The sequence below is a fragment of the Ranitomeya imitator genome, chromosome 4, assembly GCF_032444005.1.
Source record: "Ranitomeya imitator isolate aRanImi1 chromosome 4, aRanImi1.pri, whole genome shotgun sequence".
NCBI lineage: Eukaryota > Metazoa > Chordata > Amphibia > Anura > Dendrobatidae > Ranitomeya > Ranitomeya imitator.
In genome coordinates this window covers 215772926-215793610 of record NC_091285.1, presented here as the reverse complement: position 1 = coordinate 215793610, position 20685 = coordinate 215772926, and the positions used below count along the sequence as shown (strand labels likewise).

At 40.8% G+C, this 20685-nt stretch overlaps 1 protein-coding gene across 1 annotated transcript in view; it reads right to left on the bottom strand.

Moving 5' to 3' along the window:
- Window positions 1–20685, bottom strand: part of EPYC (epiphycan) — a 153992-nt gene that overhangs the window by 11386 nt on the left and 121921 nt on the right. Inside the window, exon 4 of the mRNA XM_069764372.1 lies at window positions 9378–9536. Coding sequence (XP_069620473.1) covers window positions 9378–9536 — 159 coding nt within the window. The remainder of the gene's footprint in view (window positions 1–9377; window positions 9537–20685) is intronic.

The window sequence follows — 20685 nt, the reverse complement described above, 5'->3', positions numbered from 1 at the left end:
CAGATCATCCGTTCTGCGTAGGCCCGCGCCGAAGCACTGCCATCGCCACTGCTGACAGAGACTGTGAGGAGAGAGAGAGACGTGCAAGGGCCACATCAGGCTCAGACAGGGCCGTGGCTTACGTTCTTCCGGCCACTTCAGTATATGGACTAGGGCTCAGCGGAAAGTACCGGAGACTGACCGTTGCTACCAGAAGATGGAGCATTGATGCCCACAGGACCTTCAAGCAAAATATACTGTGCCAGCTGTTGTTGGTGCTAACCATTTCATGGACCTAGGAATCATTGACTCTCATCAAAACTGCAGTCACTATTACCATTATTCTTCACCTCACCATATCCTTTGCCATTGAACTGTTTTATCCCCTATTTAATCCTTTACCTCCCTGCATGGAGTACGCCCCTGTTAATAACTTGTTAACCCTTGCTCTGCCTCCTGTCCGTCACTTCATCCCACGCACCTGCTATTCTTCTTCACTGGCAGTAGGGTTCTAGGCCTCTTCCTCTCTGAAGAAATAATTTGCATATTTCCCAGGGAGCATTGCGGCTTTAAGTCTCCTCATCTCGACATGCTTAACATGTCACTCTCCGCAAGGAGAAACAATACTTCTTGAATATAAGGGAACTGAAAGAGCTATCAAAGGAAATTGCAGAACCACTAGCCAGAATCTTTGAAAATCAGTGGACAACAGGAGAAGTCCCAGAAGATTGGAGAAGGGCAAATGTTGTTGATATCTTCAAAAAAAGGAAAGATGATGGAGCCAGGAAATTGCAGGCCAGTGAGCCTTACTTCTTTTCCAGAAAAGATCTTTGAACAAATTATTAAACAGCATGTATGTAAGTACTTGGATAAGAATAATTAACAAGTAATTAACAAGAGCCAGCATGTATTTGTAGCAAAGTGGTGGTATCGGATGAACCCCTAGAATAAGAGGAGAGAAATGCGTTGGGAATCATGGTGTTAGGGCTAGCGGAACGCACCAAATAATAAGACAGATAGAGTATGGTGCGTTCGCAGCCCGGGGTCCACTCACCTCTGTGTATACTGTATTTTTCAGACTATAAATCACACTGAACCATAAGATGCCAAATTATCAGAAGGAAAATAGGGGAAAAAAATAACGTGTCAAATGGGTGTCCGTCTTACAGTCCAAATTCAGCTTATCCAGGGAAGGGATTGTCACAGGTGGAGGAGTGGTCACAGGGGTGGTTCGGTGGTCCAGGCTGGTGTGGTGGCCTCTAGGAAGTCCCATCCCAAGTTGGTGCAATGGCAGCGGCTCTGTGCTGGGGCAGGGGGCTGTGCTGGGGCTCTATGCTGGGGCATGGGCTGTTCTCTGGTGCAGGGGCTGTGCTTCGGTGCAGTGGCAGCAGCTCTCTGTGCTCCGTAGGGAGCGCTGCCGGCATTTCATCAAAGCCCGGAGGCCCCCGCACATCTGTTCCTGCCATGTTGCGGTGGCCTCCGGGAACATGGCCTCCAGGATGATGACAGCCAGGATGGGTGCAGCGCATGCTCAGATTCAAATCTCGGCAACAAGATCTCATCCCGAGATTTCATCTCCTGAGATCTCAGGACAAGATCTGAATCAGAGCATGTGTCGACCCCGGCCCGGTGGCCATCTTCCTAGAGGTCATGTTCCCGAAGGCCACCGCAACATGGCAGCAACGGATGTGCGGGGGCTTCCGGGCTTTGATAAAATGCGGGCAGAGCACCCCATGGAGCAGAAAGAGCCGCTGGCACTGCACCAGAGCACAGCCTGCCACCACTACAACACAGAGCCGCACAGCACTGCCACAGCTGCAGGATTTGTAAGTATATTGCGACCATAAGACGCACCCCCATTTTCCCCAAAAATATTGGGGAGGGAGGAGTGCGTCTTATGGTCTGAAAAATATGGTATGTATATATATATATATACGGTGTATATATATATATATATATGTATATATATATATATATATATATATACAGTATATACACATTTATTTATTAAAAGTCATTATTTTGGCAACTCACAGCAAACAGTATCCTCCGAATCATAGTCGGATAGCCATAACAGTCCGTTACACTCTGCTGCCGTGGGTGACTACAATGCCGTATCCTTCATGGGTGTGTCAGTAGCTTTGCTTTCTATGGCTCTGGCCTCTGTTCAGTTTCACACAGCCACTCCCAAGACCCAGAGTGGGGGAGAGACTCATCCCACTACCAATCCTATAGATCTCTCTAAAAATAAAAGTTTTCCTAAATATGACCTGGTCAAATAGCTTGACCACGTCCACATTTTTTGAATTGTAACCACAGCTGCGGCTGTAATTACAATGCGCTCCAGCAGGTTCAGTATTCCTCTATCCACATCCTAGTGGACACATAACGGCCCTCACATATAATTCCCCTCACTGTCTCACAATAAATATAAATATATCACCTATACAAAAGAGAGAGAAAAATGCCTCTCTCTTATCAATCAGTCTCTTCTCTCCAGCATTGATCATTCAGTCTCAAAAAACTGCTCAAATCTGTCTACATCTCTGTCTATTTTGATGTATTAAATTACATCTAAATCCTATAAAAGTCTATGCAGATGGGAAATGCTAGCAGCCTGTACAGCAACTGCGGTAACATCCACAGCTGAGGTTGCGCTCTCAAGACCCGCCAACCTACCCTCCAGCTGCTGGATATACCGCAAGGATTGCTGTTTGTCCGTCATTACTAGCCAGACCCTGGCGCTAGTGTAATGTTAGGGCTAGCGGAACGCACCAAATAATAAGACAGATAGAGTATGGTGCGTTCGCAGCCCGGGGTCCACCGTGCAGTGATGGAACCTGCTGCCAAGTAATGACGGACTATATGGCGGTACTCATAAGTATACACACATGGGTTAGACTTCACCCAGCGTGAAAGAAGCGATCCTGTTGCGTCACAGGACCGCGGTACCGCACATAGAGCGCGAGCAATTAGTCAGCGAACTCAACCCCAACTAGGATTGAAGTCCGATTAGACCCTTGCTGGCACAACACCGCAACTGGGTGTGTAAGGAAACTAAATAACAATTTTAAGGCACAAGAGTGCATGCGGTGCCGCACTGAAGAACGCCACTAACCACCCAGGCTTGGGTAAGGAAAGCACAGAGGAAGTGCATGGCGCCGTACTGGCGGTCCCAGCAACTGGACGCTGTAATGTGTGATTCGTGCTGTAGGCTAAGTCAGGTGCTAGATAACAACCATACACCTTCCGCGAACAGACATTCAATAGGGTAGGGGTATCCAAGGACGACTTGCACTCACAACATACACACATTAACAATTGTACACTAGCGCATGGCCGTGCGGTCATGCGCAGTTTATATAGTTGCAGCACAGGAAGTGGTCACAGAAACTTTGCCCTTCCAAGACCTGCCAAGAGGACCAATGGAATGTGCTGCAGAGCCTGAGCACATGACCCTTGATCTCCAACGGGAGATCTTGCCCTGGGCATGCTCAGTGTGTGCAGACAAGGACTTAGTCCCAGAGAAGTCCGCTCGCTGCTGACCAGCACTGGCTTTAATGGCAGAAGCTGAAGAAGCAGCAGTAATTCTCTGTACAGAGTGAGAGTGAGCAAGACGCTGGGACCGACGTCCCTGCTGAGCAGACTCCACTGCGGCTGGATAAGAATGGGAGACCGCAGCGGAGATGGCTCGAGATTCCCCCTGTGCAGAAGCGGGAACTCGAGACCTAACACATGGTTCATATATCAGGACTTTACAGTTACCACGATAAGTATCATTACATTTACTCTGTGAATATATGGATCTGGTGACTATGTTGTTATCTCTATCCATTATGCTTCTAATGGTAATTTTACAGAATCTTGAGTATAGGAATTCTAGTTCATGTATCAGGACTTTACAGTTACATACAATAAGTATCATTATTACATTTACTCTGTGAATATATGGATATGAAGTTTATGAGATTGCCTACAAATTTGTGGTAATGCTGTTTGTTTTAGACCTTCTGACCACTATCTAGGCCCGTGGGAAATCTAATCTAATGTTTATGGGGGCTTCCTGACCGTCAGCTTTAGTGCGAAAGAACGCGAAAAAAATGGAAAACAACCTGAACGTGTGCACATAGCCTCACCACACACAATGTTGGGGAATATAAAGATTGGGCTATTGTAACTCAGTTGCTTTTTAATCTGCGGTGAAATAAGCTATTGCTTGAAGATTTTAGCAGCAGCTCTCATAGAGAACAGAAGTAAGCTTGTCCACAATGAGCATTCGTGTAAGTGGGGGAGTAAAGAGAGATTGCTGTCAGCTGAATGATCATTTGACTGTCTTTGGTTATCTAATGGATATGGTGAACTTTACATAAAAGATGTTCCTTTATTAGGTTACATTATGGACACATGGCTCATAGAGAGGGGCTCCACAATTCAACTTTTTCTAGCGTGCAGAGTGGCTACAAATAATACTACACTCTCTGCAGAACCAAACAGGTCTAGAATTAAAGAGCACAGCAGGATCAGTCTACACACAGATAGCTGAACAGCAGACCAACATGAGAAAACCGAGTGCAAAAATAGGTCCCCCTGACGAAGCCTTTGGTGAAACATGCGTTGGGGCTGGTGGGCCAGCACATGTACACTCTACCCTGGTACATTCACATACCATCTTTAATGTAAGTATTAGACTTTGAACTATCTTCTAGTCTAAACTTGTTTAGCAATAGTCATTGATTCCTTTTTTTCTTGTGACTAGGAGTGTTTTGTTAGAGACCATAATATGGATAGGCTGTGCTGTAAAATACATACCGTATATGAAACAATTCTCTGCCAAGTTTATTTGCATGTATGATGGCACCACTTTTTCAGGAGTACTCTGTTTGGGTCTCGTTTATGTCTGTCCATTTATATTCATTTTTTTCAGATATTGACTAAAATAAAATGCTATTTTATATCAGACCCATTTTTGCACTCGGTTTTCTCATGTTGGTCTGCTGATTCATTTTAGTGTGTGTCTCTTGTAAAGAGGTTATTGTTGTTGCTCGTTTTTTGGTGGTATTTGTTACACCCAGATAGCTGTCTATCACCATATAGATATAAAAGACTGCAGCAGCACATGTATATGAATCTAGGCCATGTGAAAACACAGACAAATGTTCGATATGAATCATACTTCTCAAAAATATTTTTTCATAAATTTTTTTTTCATAAAACTTATAGTTATAGATAAAATGTAGATTCTTAGCGCACAAATTGGCCAATTCATGTGTGCCCATCAACCACGGCAAGGTGATCTCCTCTGATGGGTCCTACTCTACCGTACATGCCACTCTTGGGCCACCAGCCGACAACTTTGGACAAACATGTCACTCTGGGCTAAACCTACAATTTATGGGCAGGTAGAGTTGATTACCGCCACCTGTCTATCACCATAGAGACACAAATGTCTATATAGAAGCTGTAGAAACTACATGGCAATAAATGTTTAATTTTGTAAAGATGTTTAAAGAAAGACAGTCATTAATTTGTAGTTCACAAATCATTAGTACATACTTTATGTAAATAAGATACGTAATATATCTTATCAGAGAAATCTGCTTAATTCTCCTCCTGGACTGCTCATTCATTCATTAAATTCTGGACTCATGTGTAAAATCTGTCTTAAGTGAATCTTCCTATTACTGAGATAGGAGATAACAGTAAATGCTCCTAACGTTCTATGAAGAATTGTAACTGTTTTTCATGAGACTGTGCAGCAGAATGTCTGTATCTGCTTCTAGTTCCTCCCTTCTCCACCATCCATAGAATTTTAAAAGCACCAACTGTCACCTCCTATCTCAGTAATGGGGAAATCTCTATTCACTGAATACAGATTTTGCAGCTTTTACCCATAAATTGAGAGTGAAATATCAATCCAGGAGGAGAAATAAGATTTCTCTGAAACAATATATGACACAGTTGGTTAATTTCATGCATACTATTGATTTATGAAATACAAATTAAAATGATAGACACTGTTTAATTTCTCATTTTAGATGCATTGAAAAAAAAATGTTACAAAGTTGAACTGAACATAGCCTTTAAAGTATAATTACACTTTTATGTGACATTTCAGAAATATTAGTTATGTGTTTGCATATGAGGAATAGCAATCTTTGGCCGTTGAATGACTTTTAGTTTATATTTTTCAGCAGTTTTACCACTGAATTAGAAGTCTCAGCAGTTTTGGTTTATCTCTTTCTGTTATTGTCTCTCCTGAGCATTTCCCATCTGCATAGACTTTTATAGGATTTAGATGTAATTTAATACATCAAAATAGACAGAGATGTAGACAGATTTGAGCAGTTTTTTGAGACTGAATGATCAATGCTGGAGAGAAGAGACTGATTGATAAGAGAGAGGCATTTTTCTCTCTCTTTTGTATAGGTGATATATTTATATTTATTGTGAGACAGTGAGGGGAATTATATGTGAGGGCCGTTATGTGTCCACTAGGATGCGGATAGAGGAATACTGAACCTGCTGGAGCGCATTGTAATTACAGCCGCAGCTGTGGTTACAATTCAAAAAATGTGGACGTGGTCAAGCTATTTGACCAGGTCATATTTAGGAAAACTTTTATTTTTAGAGAGATCTATAGGATTGGTAGTGGGATGAGTCTCTCCCCCACTCTGGGTCTTGGGAGTGGCTGTGTGAAACTGAACAGAGGCCAGAGCCATAGAAAGCAAAGCTACTGACACACCCATGAAGGATACGGCATTGTAGTCACCCACGGCAGCAGAGTGTAATGGACTGTTATGGCTATCCGACTATGATTCGGAGGATACTGTTTGCTGTGAGTTGCCAAAATAATGACTTTTAATAAATAAATGTGTATATACTGTATATATATATATATATATATATATATATATATATATATACATATATATATATATATATATATATATATATACACCGTATATATATATATATACATACCATATTTTTCAGACCATAAGACGCACTCCTCCCCCCCCAATATTTTTGGGGAAAATGGGGGTGCGTCTTATGGTCGCAATATACTTACAAATCCTGCAGCTGTGGCAGTGCTGTGCGGCTCTGTGTTGTAGTGGTGGCAGGCTGTGCTCTGGTGCAGTGCCAGCGGCTCTTTCTGCTCCATGGGGGGCTCTGCCCGCATTTTATCAAAGCCCGGAAGCCCCCGCACATCCGTTGCTGCCATGTTGCGGTGGCCTTCGGGAACATGACCTCTAGGAAGATGGCCACCGGGCCGGGGTCGACACATGCTCTGATTCAGATCTTGTCCTGAGATCTCAGGAGATGAAATCTCGGGATGAGATCTTGTTGCCGAGATTTGAATCTGAGCATGCGCTGCACCCATCCTGGCTGTCATCATCCTGGAGGCCATGTTCCCGGAGGCCACCGCAACATGGCAGGAACAGATGTGCGGGGGCCTCCGGGCTTTGATGAAATGCCGGCAGCGCTCCCTACGGAGCACAGAGAGCTGCTGCCACTGCACCGAAGCATAGCCCCTGCACCAGAGAACAGCCCATGCCCCAGCATAGAACCCCAGCACAGCCCCCTGCCCCAGCACAGAGCCGCTGCCATTGCACCAACTTGGGATAAGACTTCCTAGAGGCCACCACACCAGCCTGGACCACCGAACCACCCCTGTGACCACTCCTCCACCTGTGACAATCCCTTCCCTGGATAAGCTGAATTTGGACTGTAAGACGGACACCCATTTGACACGTTATTTTTTTCCCCTATTTTCCTTCTGATAATTTGGCATCTTATGGTTCAGTGCGATTTATAGTCTGAAAAATACAGTATACACAGAGGTGAGTCAAAATGTTTCCTCATCCTCACTGTCTTATTAGCACTTTCCATATGAGGTTGCTGGCTTTCCAGTTACTGCTAGGGAAGTGATTATGATTTTCCAGAAAGAGGAGTGGTGTGCACTGATTCATTTTTGTTGTCTGAGGGTATTTCCGATGCAGATACTTATTGAAGACTTTGTGCACAATAAGGAAAAAGTGTTTTCTTGTGAAGAAATGTGAATGAATGGACAGGGAAGTTCAAGGAAGGAAACAGAGGTGTCACCCATGAAGAAAAAGCCAGGTGCACGTTCACCTGTGATTATAACATTGCACGTGAACTTATTCTGTTGGATAGAAGTGTGACAGTGGATTATGTGACAGAATCATTTGCAAATCAAATTCACATTTGGGGAAGAGGCTAAGAAAGTAGGGGATTCGTGGCTCGCAGCCTCAGCCTAAAATATTTTATAACGAAGGAATACAAAAGTTTGTTGAAAAATGTACAAGATGTATTGAAAAGCAGGAAGATTGTGTTGAAAAATTATATATTTGTCTTTTCTGAAAGGTTAAAGGGAATCTGTCAGTAGGATCAACTCTCTTTAGCCGTCTATATGGGCATGTAGGTCGTAGGAAGATGATTAAAATGATACCTTGATATTTGCGATCATGTGTTTTATTCCAGAGAAATCCACGGTTTTCTTATATATAAATGATCTCTTCCAGGCTATGGGGAGGATGTTGCCTGGAAGATAACTCTGCCTCCAGAGTTTATTTTAAATGAAAAATGGAGTTACCAGTGTGAGACAAGAAACTAACACAGGACAGAAATGAAATTTGTCTTCCTTCAAACACATTTTTTGCAGATTTTCTGCATTGCATCAATATTTTAACCCTGATTGACTGTGAGAAGGAAGCTGAAGCTGAGAGGAACCTGCAGATGTGGCCGGTATAATCATACACAGCTCTTCAGGGAGAGCAGAGCGGCCATTACACATCACACTGGTAACTCCCCCTTCAAGGAAAATAAGCTCTGGAGGCAGAATTATCTTACAGGCAAGTTCCACGGAAGAGTTCATTTTTATATAAAGTGATAAAAGATGATTTATCAACAACAAGGGATCTGATATGAGGTATACAGCTGGCTCAGTGGTTAGCACTCTGGCTTTCCAGCACTGGAGTCATAGGTTCAAACCCCAATAAGGACAACATCGGCAAGAAGTTTGCACGTTCTCCCTGTGTTTGCGTCAGTTTCCTCTGAATACTCCGGTTTCCTCCCACACTCAGTGGGGACACTGATGATGTCTGTAAAGCATTATGGAATTTGATAATGCTATATAAGCACATCATAATAATAACATGACCATATTAATAATTTAGGTAAGTCAATTATCAGATTCCCTTTAAAATAAATTCTACAGTCATAGTGCAGAACTTTTTGACTAACCCTAGTTTATTTAATATATGTTTTAAGGTTTCCTGCCTGCACTTATATTGTTGATTTATAAAAATTAATGTAATGTGCAGTTTCAATTTAGGAGCATTAATTATTATTAGCTTTCATTTGTCAAGAATACGTACTTAAGTATGTAAAATCGTTCTTGTTTATCTTGCTTATCTTATTAAAACGTAGGTAAACATGAGTAGTGTCTTTAGGTAACGGCGGAACTGAATCGAGGTTGTGGTCATCACAGTAAACAGTAGTACGAATGCAGGCACAGAGGATACAGGTGGAGACCCCTGGAAGACAAAGACAGTAGTAAAACAGATTGTTTAGTAAATTGGAAAGGCAGTGCAATACATTTATGACCGGTACTTCAAATTCTACAGCCTTGATAGCTCAGCATTTACATCCAACATTTAAATCATGTAATTAACTCAATAATATGATGACTTTTGGTACCTTACCTTTGCTATTCAGGCAGTTGCAAGGTCATTATGGCTTTTAATGAAATTTTTACCATTTCTAAAACTTTTGCCATGTATTAATTAAAATGCAGAATATTTGTATTAATAGTTTAAAGCCATAAAATCGTTTAACCAATATCTAATATATAATTGCCTAGAATACTACTTCCTGCAATTTGTGCCAACTTCCTGTCCGGAGCTAATGTCCGGAGCTAATGTCCGGAGCTAATGTCCGGAGATAAGTGACGTCAACAGTGTCCAGTGTATTTGTGCCAACTTCCGTGGCTTTGTCCGGAGCTAATGTCCGGAGCTAATGTTCGGAGCTAATGTCCGGAGATTAATTGCCTAGAATACTACTTCCTGCAATTTGTGCCAACTTCCGTGGCTTTGTCCGGAGCTAATGTCCGGAGATAAAGTCCGGAGCTAATGTCCGGAGCTAATGTCCGGAGCTAATGTCCGGAGATAAGTGACGTCAACAGTGTCCAGTGTCTGATTGGTTGCTGCCTGCTGCGAGCGACCAATCAGAAACGTGCCGTACTGTGACACACTCCGCCCGCCATTTTGGTGTGATTTTTGAAGTTTTACCTCACAGCAAGTTTCTACTGCGTGGAGGCGGGCCCAGTGACGTTGCTCTTCAAGCTCCTGCCGAATTTCGTCAAAAAAATGATAATACCATTTACCAAAACTATATATATTTAGTTGTGAAGTGGTTCAGTGACATTTTCACACCAATTTTGAACTTTTGTTTGGTGTTTTCTCCATATACTGCCTATTATTCACTGACTGTTATACTGAGAGACTGCCGTTTATTAACCTCTTCTTTGCCACATTGGGTATATTGCTCTATTATTTGCCACATAAGGACATTGTCCATTATTGCCCAGCAATTTCTCTGCAATATAAACTGCCTATTTATTAATATCTGCATTCCTGCAAAGAACTATTGCCTATTATTAACTGGCTATTTTCCTACTACCTGACACTGCCTCTTATTAACCTGTTGTTTGCCACCACCACGCTTAAAGCTGTTTAGCTTAGCCAACATGAGCTCTAATAGTAAGGATACTAATGACACAGAGCCCAAAGCTGCTGATGGCGCACGTAAGATTAGGTCTGATAGAAAGTATACTAATAATGCAGAGCAAAAAGACGCAGATGCCGCACGTAAGCGCAAACAGCGTGCTAACAAGAGTACAGAGGATAGATGCAAGCGCATGGACACTGTTAAGTATACTAATGACACAGAGTCCAAAGCTTATGATGGCGCACGTAAGATCAGGTCTGATATAAAGTATGGTAATGATGCAGAGCGAAAGCCGCCGATGCCGGACGTAAGCGCAAACAGCGTGTTAACAAGAGTACAGAGGATAGATGCAAGTGCCTGGATACTGTTAAGTATACTAATGACACAGAGCCCAAAGCTGCTGATGGCGCACGTAAGATCAGGTCTGATATAAAGTATGGTAATGATGCAGAGCGAAAAGCCGCCGATGCCGGACGTAAGCGCAAACAGCGTGTTAACAAGAGTACAGAGGAGAGATGCAAGCGCCTGGACACTGTTAAGTATACTAATGACACAGAGCCCAAAGCTGCTGATGGCGCACGTAACATCAGGTCTGATAATAAGTATACCAATGACGCTGAGCGAAAAGCCGCCGATGCCGCACGTAAGCACAAACAGCGTGCTAACGAGACTACAGAGGACAGACATAAGCGCCTGGACACTGTTAATGCTGCTTGCAATAAACGCATTACTAATGAGTCTTTTGAGGACAAAACTAATCGATTAAGTAATAAAGCTGCTGCTGCACGCTCTCAACGTTGCAAACATAATATTTCCACGTCCTCAGTTATAGATTCTGCCCACAATACAGCTTCTTTGTCTCCATTCATAGAATGTGTGCAGCTTGAAGCTCCTTTAACCATTGGTAAATCTGCACGTAAGCGCAAACACTGTCCTACTTACACTCCAAATGATAAACGCCGTCGCCTGCACACTGTTAAGTCTGCTTATAAGACATGCTTCACACCTGACTCTTCTAAGGCAACAAACAAACCATTACCAAATGCATCTGGTGCACGCCGTGAATGGCGCAAAAAAACCGCTTGCACCTCCATATTAATAAACTCTGACCACGATACACCTTCCAACTCCTCAGTGATTGAATCTGTGGACAGTGAAGATCCTCTACCAGGTCCACGCTTTATATATGTTGGCTTACAGAAACATTCCAATGCTCCGTTATCACAACCTGTACCTCAACATCCTACAGGTTTTACTAATGATGACAGTACCATAGTAGAACACTCCTGTGGTCCTATGAACTATTTATGTGAACATTGTCAAGCATTACATTTTAATGCTGAGATACCAGCAGATAAAAATTTTACTCTGTGTTGTCACAAGAGTAAAGTGCATATACCTATACCCCAATATCCCGAGGTCTTTAAACGATTGCTGACAGGGGAGAGTGAGTTCAGTAAGAATCTCATGGAAAATATTCGTAGTATTAACAGCTCATTTGCTTTCGCCTCCATGGGTGCCAATATATCCCCTCCACCTGGACATGGCCCTTACTGTTTCCGTATACATGGACAAATATATCATCGTACTGGAACTCTACATCCCAGTGATGATCAAGTTCCAGCTTATGCCCAACTGTATATTTTGGATACCGCTACCGCGAATGAACAACGTTTAAACTGTGAACAAAATCAAAAATGTCATCCCACTTTGATGAGTATAATTGCTCTTCAGTTAGACAATGTGAATCCCTTTGTTGCTGCCTACAAAATGTTACGAGATGTGGAACATGAAAAACATCTTAAAGCTGAAGCTAATGGCACTCTCATGCCAAATATCATCATGGCCCTTAAACAAGATCGGAATCAAGACCCTCGCCGATATAATAATCCAACTGTCAATGAAGTTGCTGTCGTATTTGAAAATGACAATGGAGAGCCACCATTTAATCGTGATATTTTAATACATTTACAACCGGACCCCAAAAATCCTTTGGCGCCAAGAACACAACAGGTCAGCATTCTACACAGTAATTTAGATGCTTTACTCTATCCTTTATTTTTCCCTTACGGAGACCAGGGCTGGCATGATGGCCTCAAGCAACAAGGGCAAAGTCCACGCAGAGTTACACAACTGCAATATTACTGCTATGTGCTGTCTGTCCGTAATCAGTTTAATCCACTCCTGAATGGTGGCAAACTCACTCAGCAGTACTTAGTGGATGCTTATGTGAAAATCGAGGCAAATCGCCTAAATTATATCCGTCAACACCAAAAGGATTTGAAAGTAGAGGATTATTGTGTACTCCAGGAACATCTCCAGAAAAAATCCATTGAGAAGGGCATCCCCATTGGAAAAACGGTCATTTTACCATCTTCGTTTGAAGGCAGTCCCAGGAATATGCAGCAGCGGTACCAGGATGCCATGGCTATTGTGACTAAATATGGTCGTCCTGATCTATTCATCACCATGACCTGTAATCCGAAATGGAATGAGATTACTGAGAATTTGGAACCTTGGCAGCGTGTGGAACATAGACCTGATTTGGTGGCACGTGTTTTCAAAATAAAACTGGAAGCACTCTTAAAAGACATTAACAATGGATTATTTGGGAAAGTTTGCGCTATGGTTCATGTAATTGAATTTCAAAAACGTGGCCTTCCACACGCTCACATTTTGATTATTCTGGACAGCAACTACAAATTAAGGACTGAGGAGGACATAGACAATACAGTGTGGGCTGAAATTCCCAATCCTACCCACTACCCTCAGCTCCATAAAATTGTTCTCCAACATATGATTCATGGTCCGTGTGGAGAACACAACCCAAATTCTCCCTGTATGGATCTGGGGAAGTGTACAAAAGGTTTCCCTAAAGATTTGCAAGAACCATCATAGCTAAGGACGCCTATCCTACTTACCGCAGACACTTTGGCCCATCTTTTCAACACCATTCTAACATGATTGATAATTCGTGGGTGGTTCCATATAATCCGTTCCTGCTATTAAAATACAAGTGCCATATAAATGTCGAAGTTTGTGGTTCCATTCAGGCTGTGAAATATTTATTTAAATACGTCTACAAAGGACATGATAAAGCCAATCTTGAAATCTGCCAGACTAACATCCAACATGATGAAACACACCAATTCATGGATTCAAGATATGTCAGTGCACCAGAGGCAGCTTGGCGAATATTCTCATATCCAATGCATAAACAATCTCATAGCATCATTCGCCTTGCTGTACATCTACCGCATTCTCAGCCACTCTATTTTCATGAGGATGACTCTATTGGAAACATCAAACAAAAGCTCCATCAAAATTCTACACTTATGGCCTACTTCAAGCTTAATCAGAACGACCATCATGCTCATATTTATTTATACCGTGAAATTCCCGAAAACTATGTTTGGAAAGAAGGTTCTTGGGAAGTTAGAAAGCGAGCAGGTGGTTCTGTGATTGGACGAATGTATACTGTCAGTGTGAAAGACCAAGAACGCTACTATTTAAGATTGTTATTGTTACATGTCAAAGGTGCAACCAGTTTTGACAGCATAAAAACTGTACACGGAGTCACACATGAAACCTTCAAAGATGCGGCATTAGCTCTTGGCTTACTATTTGATGATAGTCTGTGGAGAAATACATTACTTGATGCCAGTATTCTCAACATGCCAGCAGAGCTACGTGACATGTTTGCCTACATTTGTATTTTTGGTCCTCCAGCTAAACCTCGGGACTTATGGGATGAATTTAAGGAACACTTTGTAGAAGACTACTGCCATGCATACCACTCCGACACTCTGGAGTGTGTCAATTGTGAAGGCTATGCTATGACAGATGTCCAACATGTTCTTAAAGCTCATGGCAAAACTTATATTGATTTTAATTTGCCACGTCCAGTCAAGAAACAACACCTCCTCCCACAGTATGATAAAGATTATGAGTTATCAGCAGCTGCTGAAATGAAAGCTACTCTAAATGAGGACCAACTTTTTGCTTTTGATGCTATCACTCAAGCTTTAGAAGACACTAATTCTACAGCAAAGTGTTTTTTCCTTGATGGTCCTGGTGGCAGCGGAAAAACGTACCTATATCATCTACTCCTACATCAGCTAAAAGGACAAGGAGACATTGTGTCACCTGCTGCCACTACTGGAATTGCCGCCAACTTGCTACAAGGTGGACGAACCATTCATTCTCTTTATGGGATTCCAATTCCTGTGAATGAAACATCTGTTTCCAGGATTAAGAATGATACCGATGCAGCAAAAGATTTGCACAGCACTAAACTTTTTATTATTGATGAGTGCACAATGCTATCCAAATATGCATTGCATGTCATTGATAGAGTTTTACGTGATGTCATGACAACAAATGTAGCTCACAAAGAAAAAACACCGTTTGGAGGTAAAGTGATTGTTTTTGGAGGCGACTTTAGACAATGTCTTCCTGTCATCCCTCATGTGACAAGAACTGATGTTGTAGAGAGCTGTATAAAATATTCACAACACTGGCAACATTTTACTCGCCTGCCACTTATTAACAACATGCGCTCCATTGATCCTCACTACAGCAGTTGGTTGCTTCAACTGGGAAATGGTGAACTATCTAATGAACATAACCTTGGAGATCATGTAATTGAAATTCCTCCAGACATGGTATGTACTGGCTCTTTAATAATTGAAATTTTTGGAGATAATCTTTGTATTGATGTGAATGACACCAAAAGTATAAATACAGCTGCATCTCATGCAATTTTATGTCCAAAAAATGAGGACGTTGAGAAAGTCAATTCCCAAGTCATGGATTTATTGATAGGTGACTATACTGAATATATCAGTGATGATTCCATCGATCCTGATGAAGCTGATGACCTCGATCAATACCCACTTGAGTTTTTGAATTCACTAACACCAACTGGTATGCCTTCACATCGGCTGAAACTTAAAATTGGCACCATTGTCATGTTATTACGTAATGTGAACACGAACAAAGGTCTCTGCAATGGTACGCGGCTCATTGTCACTGCCTTACATGCCAATATCATACTGGCTAAAGTAATTAGTGGGTCAGCAGCAGGAAATGTGGTATTCATTCCACGAATTGATTTGTGTCCATCAGAGACTGGATTACCTTTTAAATTAAGACGGAGACAATTTCCCATCAAGCCCGCATTTGCAATGACCATAAATAAATCTCAAGGCCAGACCCTCCATCGAGTTGGCATTTATCTACCAGAACCTGCTTTTGCCCATGGTCAATTGTATGTTGCTTTTTCCAGGGTGAAGCAATGTTGCAATGTGAGGGTTAAAGTGGTTAATACACCACTTCAAGGACAATTATTGGCTGATAGTACTAAGGTCTTCACACGTAATATTGTGTACAAAAATATTTTAGTTTAAACTTAATTTTCTTTTTTTTCCATTATTCAGTTTTTCTAATAACATAGAAAGCAATAGGCAAATTCTATGTGTAGAGATAAGGAAAAAAAAAAAAAATAAAAAAAAATTAGTGTAGCCATAGACATATAGATTTTAAGTACTTATGTAGGAAATACGTATATAACATACGTACTCATTAGCATATAGGGTTAATAACTCTATATCATATCTACATAAATTTAGAAATATGATATATCAATACATATTTTTATAGGTAAGTAGAACACACATTAAGTACAAGATGTAAGATGTGTATCATTCAAATGCCTGTATTTGGTGATAGGAACCTGTATTTGAAGCTCCAGCAGTATAGCTGCTGAGAGATTTCATTTTGTTTTTAAAAAGGGTGAGGTTTTTGTGAACAGGTAAGAGACGGGTGGGATGGCTGTTCACACACATCTCTATCTTCAGGTGTGTTCTGTACATAGAAATAGATATATAGATAGGTACATTTTTAGATAGATAGGGAAAGAATAGAGATTTTGCTTTCACATCAACATTTTTCTGCTATTTGGAGAATTTATGGTGGAAAAAAGGCTATTTCTGCACTTCCTGCCTAAGGGCTGACCCACGCCACTCTTGCTGTAAGTTGCATGCAATGTATACGGAATTTGTACTTCACTTGCGGCAGGTGCGGCACATGTGGTTTCTGCTGTTTTCGCCACAAAATCTCCACTTACCAGTGTTTTTGTTGTGGCTGCATTTAATGCAATTGCCGAAGCCGCGTTTGCTGCATTTATTGCAAGTTAACTCCAAGCTTCATCTACATTGCATGGCACTTGCTGAAAGTGTGTTGTAGGTCAGTTCTTTGGTGCCAAGTGTGGAAGTTGTATTGTTTTTAACATTACTTCTGCAAATATCAGAAACATGCAGATGTGAAAGAGGTCTGAGTATTAAGAAATAGGAATCAGTTAGTTAGGACCCATCAGTTCAAAGGCTACCGTGATGTGGTTGATGGGCATGCTTATATTAGCCCATCGGTGTACTATGAACGTTGATTTCTTAAATTTTACACTTCTGTAAAAATAAACACAAAAAATTTGGGTACACAAAAAGGCTTTTATTTCTGTTGTACCTATTAGAATTATTTAAAATGAAGGCTTAGCTAAGCCCAAGAGATGATTAAAAACGTTTCATACCAACCCATCAGATGTAAAATTACTGTGAAAATACCTGATGGGCACACAAGTATGCGCCAGTATGGGTACTAAGAGCCTTTCCACATAATAATGAAATATTTTAAAATGTCATAGAACATACCAATATACATAGTTATTGATACATATTATTTATTATTTACACTATTGTTCTTAAGCAAAGAACCGTTGTTGTGGCATTTGCCACAACACGCAAAGTTGTCGTCTGATGTCTTTCATCCCTCCCCTCATAAGCATGTTCATGGATCCTGTGTAACTGTACCTTAAATAACAAGAATTGTCAAGAGCTGGTGAGTGCAGCCATTTTTTGTTCTTTCTTACTATTATTTATTAATTGTATTATTCTTACATTTGAATAAATAAAGTATATATGGATTCTAGACTCCCGATTCTTTAGAATCGGGCTGCCATCTAGTTTTTATATAAAAATGTTGCCCAATCTTATTCATGATATCCTCCAAAGAAACATATGATAATAAGAAACATTGATGTTCTCAATACCATTGTGAACTTGTTGATTGAATTTTAACATTCCTAAATAAGATCCATCTTTATATTATAATGTAGACTGTATTCACTTAAATCTATCGGAAAAAATGTTTTTCGTATCACAGGAGTCTCACATATGTAGAGAGAAATGTATATAATAAACCTACTTCCCTACTCAGCGTGTACTGTGGACACCAATTGATTTCAATGACTTCCAGCTGAACTTCCAAGGTACAGATTTTAAAAGACAAGCTGTGATACCTTGATATTCCGATGTCTAGCAGATGTTCATTTTTACATGTTTCCTAGTAAAACCACTTACAATCAGTATATCTAGAGCCTACACACAATAAGGGAATATGTTCCCTTATTTCACCATGTTTGAAGACTAAGATGTTGGGTACCATCCTATGGCCTCATGCATATGACTAAATCCTCATTCAGACCTCAGTACTTTTCATATATGTAACAAAAAAATGGTACAGGTGTCATGAGTGATTTGGATCTATGTGATCAGTGCTTGTGGTCAATGTATCATTAGTTTGTAAACCATGTGTCATTAGTGTTTTTCACATATGGATAAATGTATTACTAAACTTCTCCTATACTTTGCAAGCCAAAACCCGGACAGCACCCGGATGAGGTCATTGTTTGCCACGGACCCATAGATTTGTATTAGCATTTTTCATCTATATTGCTGGAAAAAAATGGACCAGTCTCGATGCGTTTTGCAAGGAAACAGTCTGTGAAGAAACACGGATGTGTGAATATCATCATAGACTATAATGGGTAAGTGTTGTATTCGTGAAAAACACAGGCATCTGTATGAAGCGTAAGCCTTGAGCGCAGAGCTCGTACAAAGTCGCTGTTGTAAGCATAAACTCTTAGACAGAATCCTTAACTAGAGAAAATTGCTCTATATTTGCTTTGATGAGTAAGCCAATATTTGGAAGAGGTGTTTTTCAACTATAACATTCCATTATTTCTATATTACATTATATCTGCCATAACTTTTGGACTATAAGACGCACAAGTGTGCTTAAAAAGTGTGAGCATCTTATAGTCCGGAGACAGTGTCCTGTGATGTAGGAAAATGCTAACACCGTATCCTTCCCGATCACAGAGAGGACTGCCTTCTCCTCCTGCTTTGCACTGATCTATGTGATCGGTGCCGAGCAGTAGAGGGAGATACCAGGACCTGAACAGAGGCTGATGGAGCTGAACAGCTGAAGGACTTTCCATTCACTTAATTCAAGGACATTTCAGGTCATGTGACTGATTGTATGACCTGAAAGGTCCTTGAGTTAATTGTGTGGAGGGTCCTCCAGCTGCACATGAACTGCAAAATATGGTAATGTAGAGTGTGTGTGAATGTGCCTGTAGCAAAGCTTTGTGCATGTAGCAGAGCTGTGTGTGTCTATATATGCATGTAGCAGAGCTGTGTGTGTTACGATACTGGTGGAACAGCTGGAATCTGATGGCCATAGGAGCACGAACAGAATACAGCAAGCAGCAGTACAAGTTTTTGAATACAGCAATAATAGTTGTAGAAGACACAAAGCGGAGATGAGTGAGAACAGTCTGGGCAACACAGTTCAGGAACTGGGGACTGAAACTAGACTAAAAGCTAGTCATAATATTTAAGCAATGAGTGAATGTTCCAGGTGGCTTTAAGTTATCGCCAAAAATCCACAGGTTAAACATCTTCCATACTGATAAAGGGCGAGTATAGAAACACAATAGCAGCCTTCATTGGTAAGGAGTGGAATTGCAGCAAAAATAAACAAAGTTAATAATTGCAGCTGCTAGTGGTCAATTAGTAGAAGTACAACAGAATCCTGACAGTGTGTCTATATGTACATACTTAGCAGAGCTGGGTGTGCATATGCACATGTAGCAGAGCTGTGCGTACCTATGCATATGTAGCAGAGCTGTGAGTGTCTGTATGTGCATGTAGCAGAGCTGCGTGTCTATAAATGCATACGTTGCAGAGCTGTGTGTGTCTATATGTGCATGTAGTAAAACCTGTGTGTATATGTAGCAGAGCTATGTGTGTATAATTTACACTGCTTAGAGATTTATTAATGACCCCTCTACTTTATACCATCAGGGAGGTTTTGAGTGATAGAATTTTTCCTATTTTCTGCTGTCTAAACCTGGCGTACAACTTATGGCAAGGTTTGCCTTATAGTCTGAAAAATGTGTTATATTAATTTAATATTACCCTATTTCAAATGCTGAAATTTTAGTATTTGTGCTTTTTTATCTTTCTGTCGACACAGCCAAATGTATTTATTTTACTCATTTAATTTCACAGCGCTTTTGGAAACACAATCATCATTGTCTCCATTGGGGCTCACAATCTAACTCCCTATCAGTATGTCTTTGGAGTCATATGAGGGCTTGGTTTTTGTGTGGATATGTATTTGCAGTTTTTATTTTGCAGTAAAAATGAGCGGGTCCGATCAATTATGACGATAGCAAATTTGAATATTTTTTTTGTTTTATTTTATTGATTAAATAAAATTGTAAAAAAAATTGCCACGTGTCTCCATTTTCTGAAACTCATTTTTTTTTCTGCTGACAGCTGTGGGAAGACTTGTTTTGTGTGTGGTGAGAAAAAGAGGGGATCATTAGAATTGTTTTGCATTCTTCTCTATTTCTTTATATGTTAAAAAATCTTTGTATTAATACTTATTAATACTCAATTTATAGTCATAACAGCGGTAACTTTTATGTAAGCTTTCCAATTTGATGTGTTTATTTTGTGAGATGGGCTGTAGAATTTAAGTGCTATTTTTCTGACCAATTCTGTAAGCTTTACATGTGTGTCTACTTTTTTGTGAGTTTAAATGGAATATATC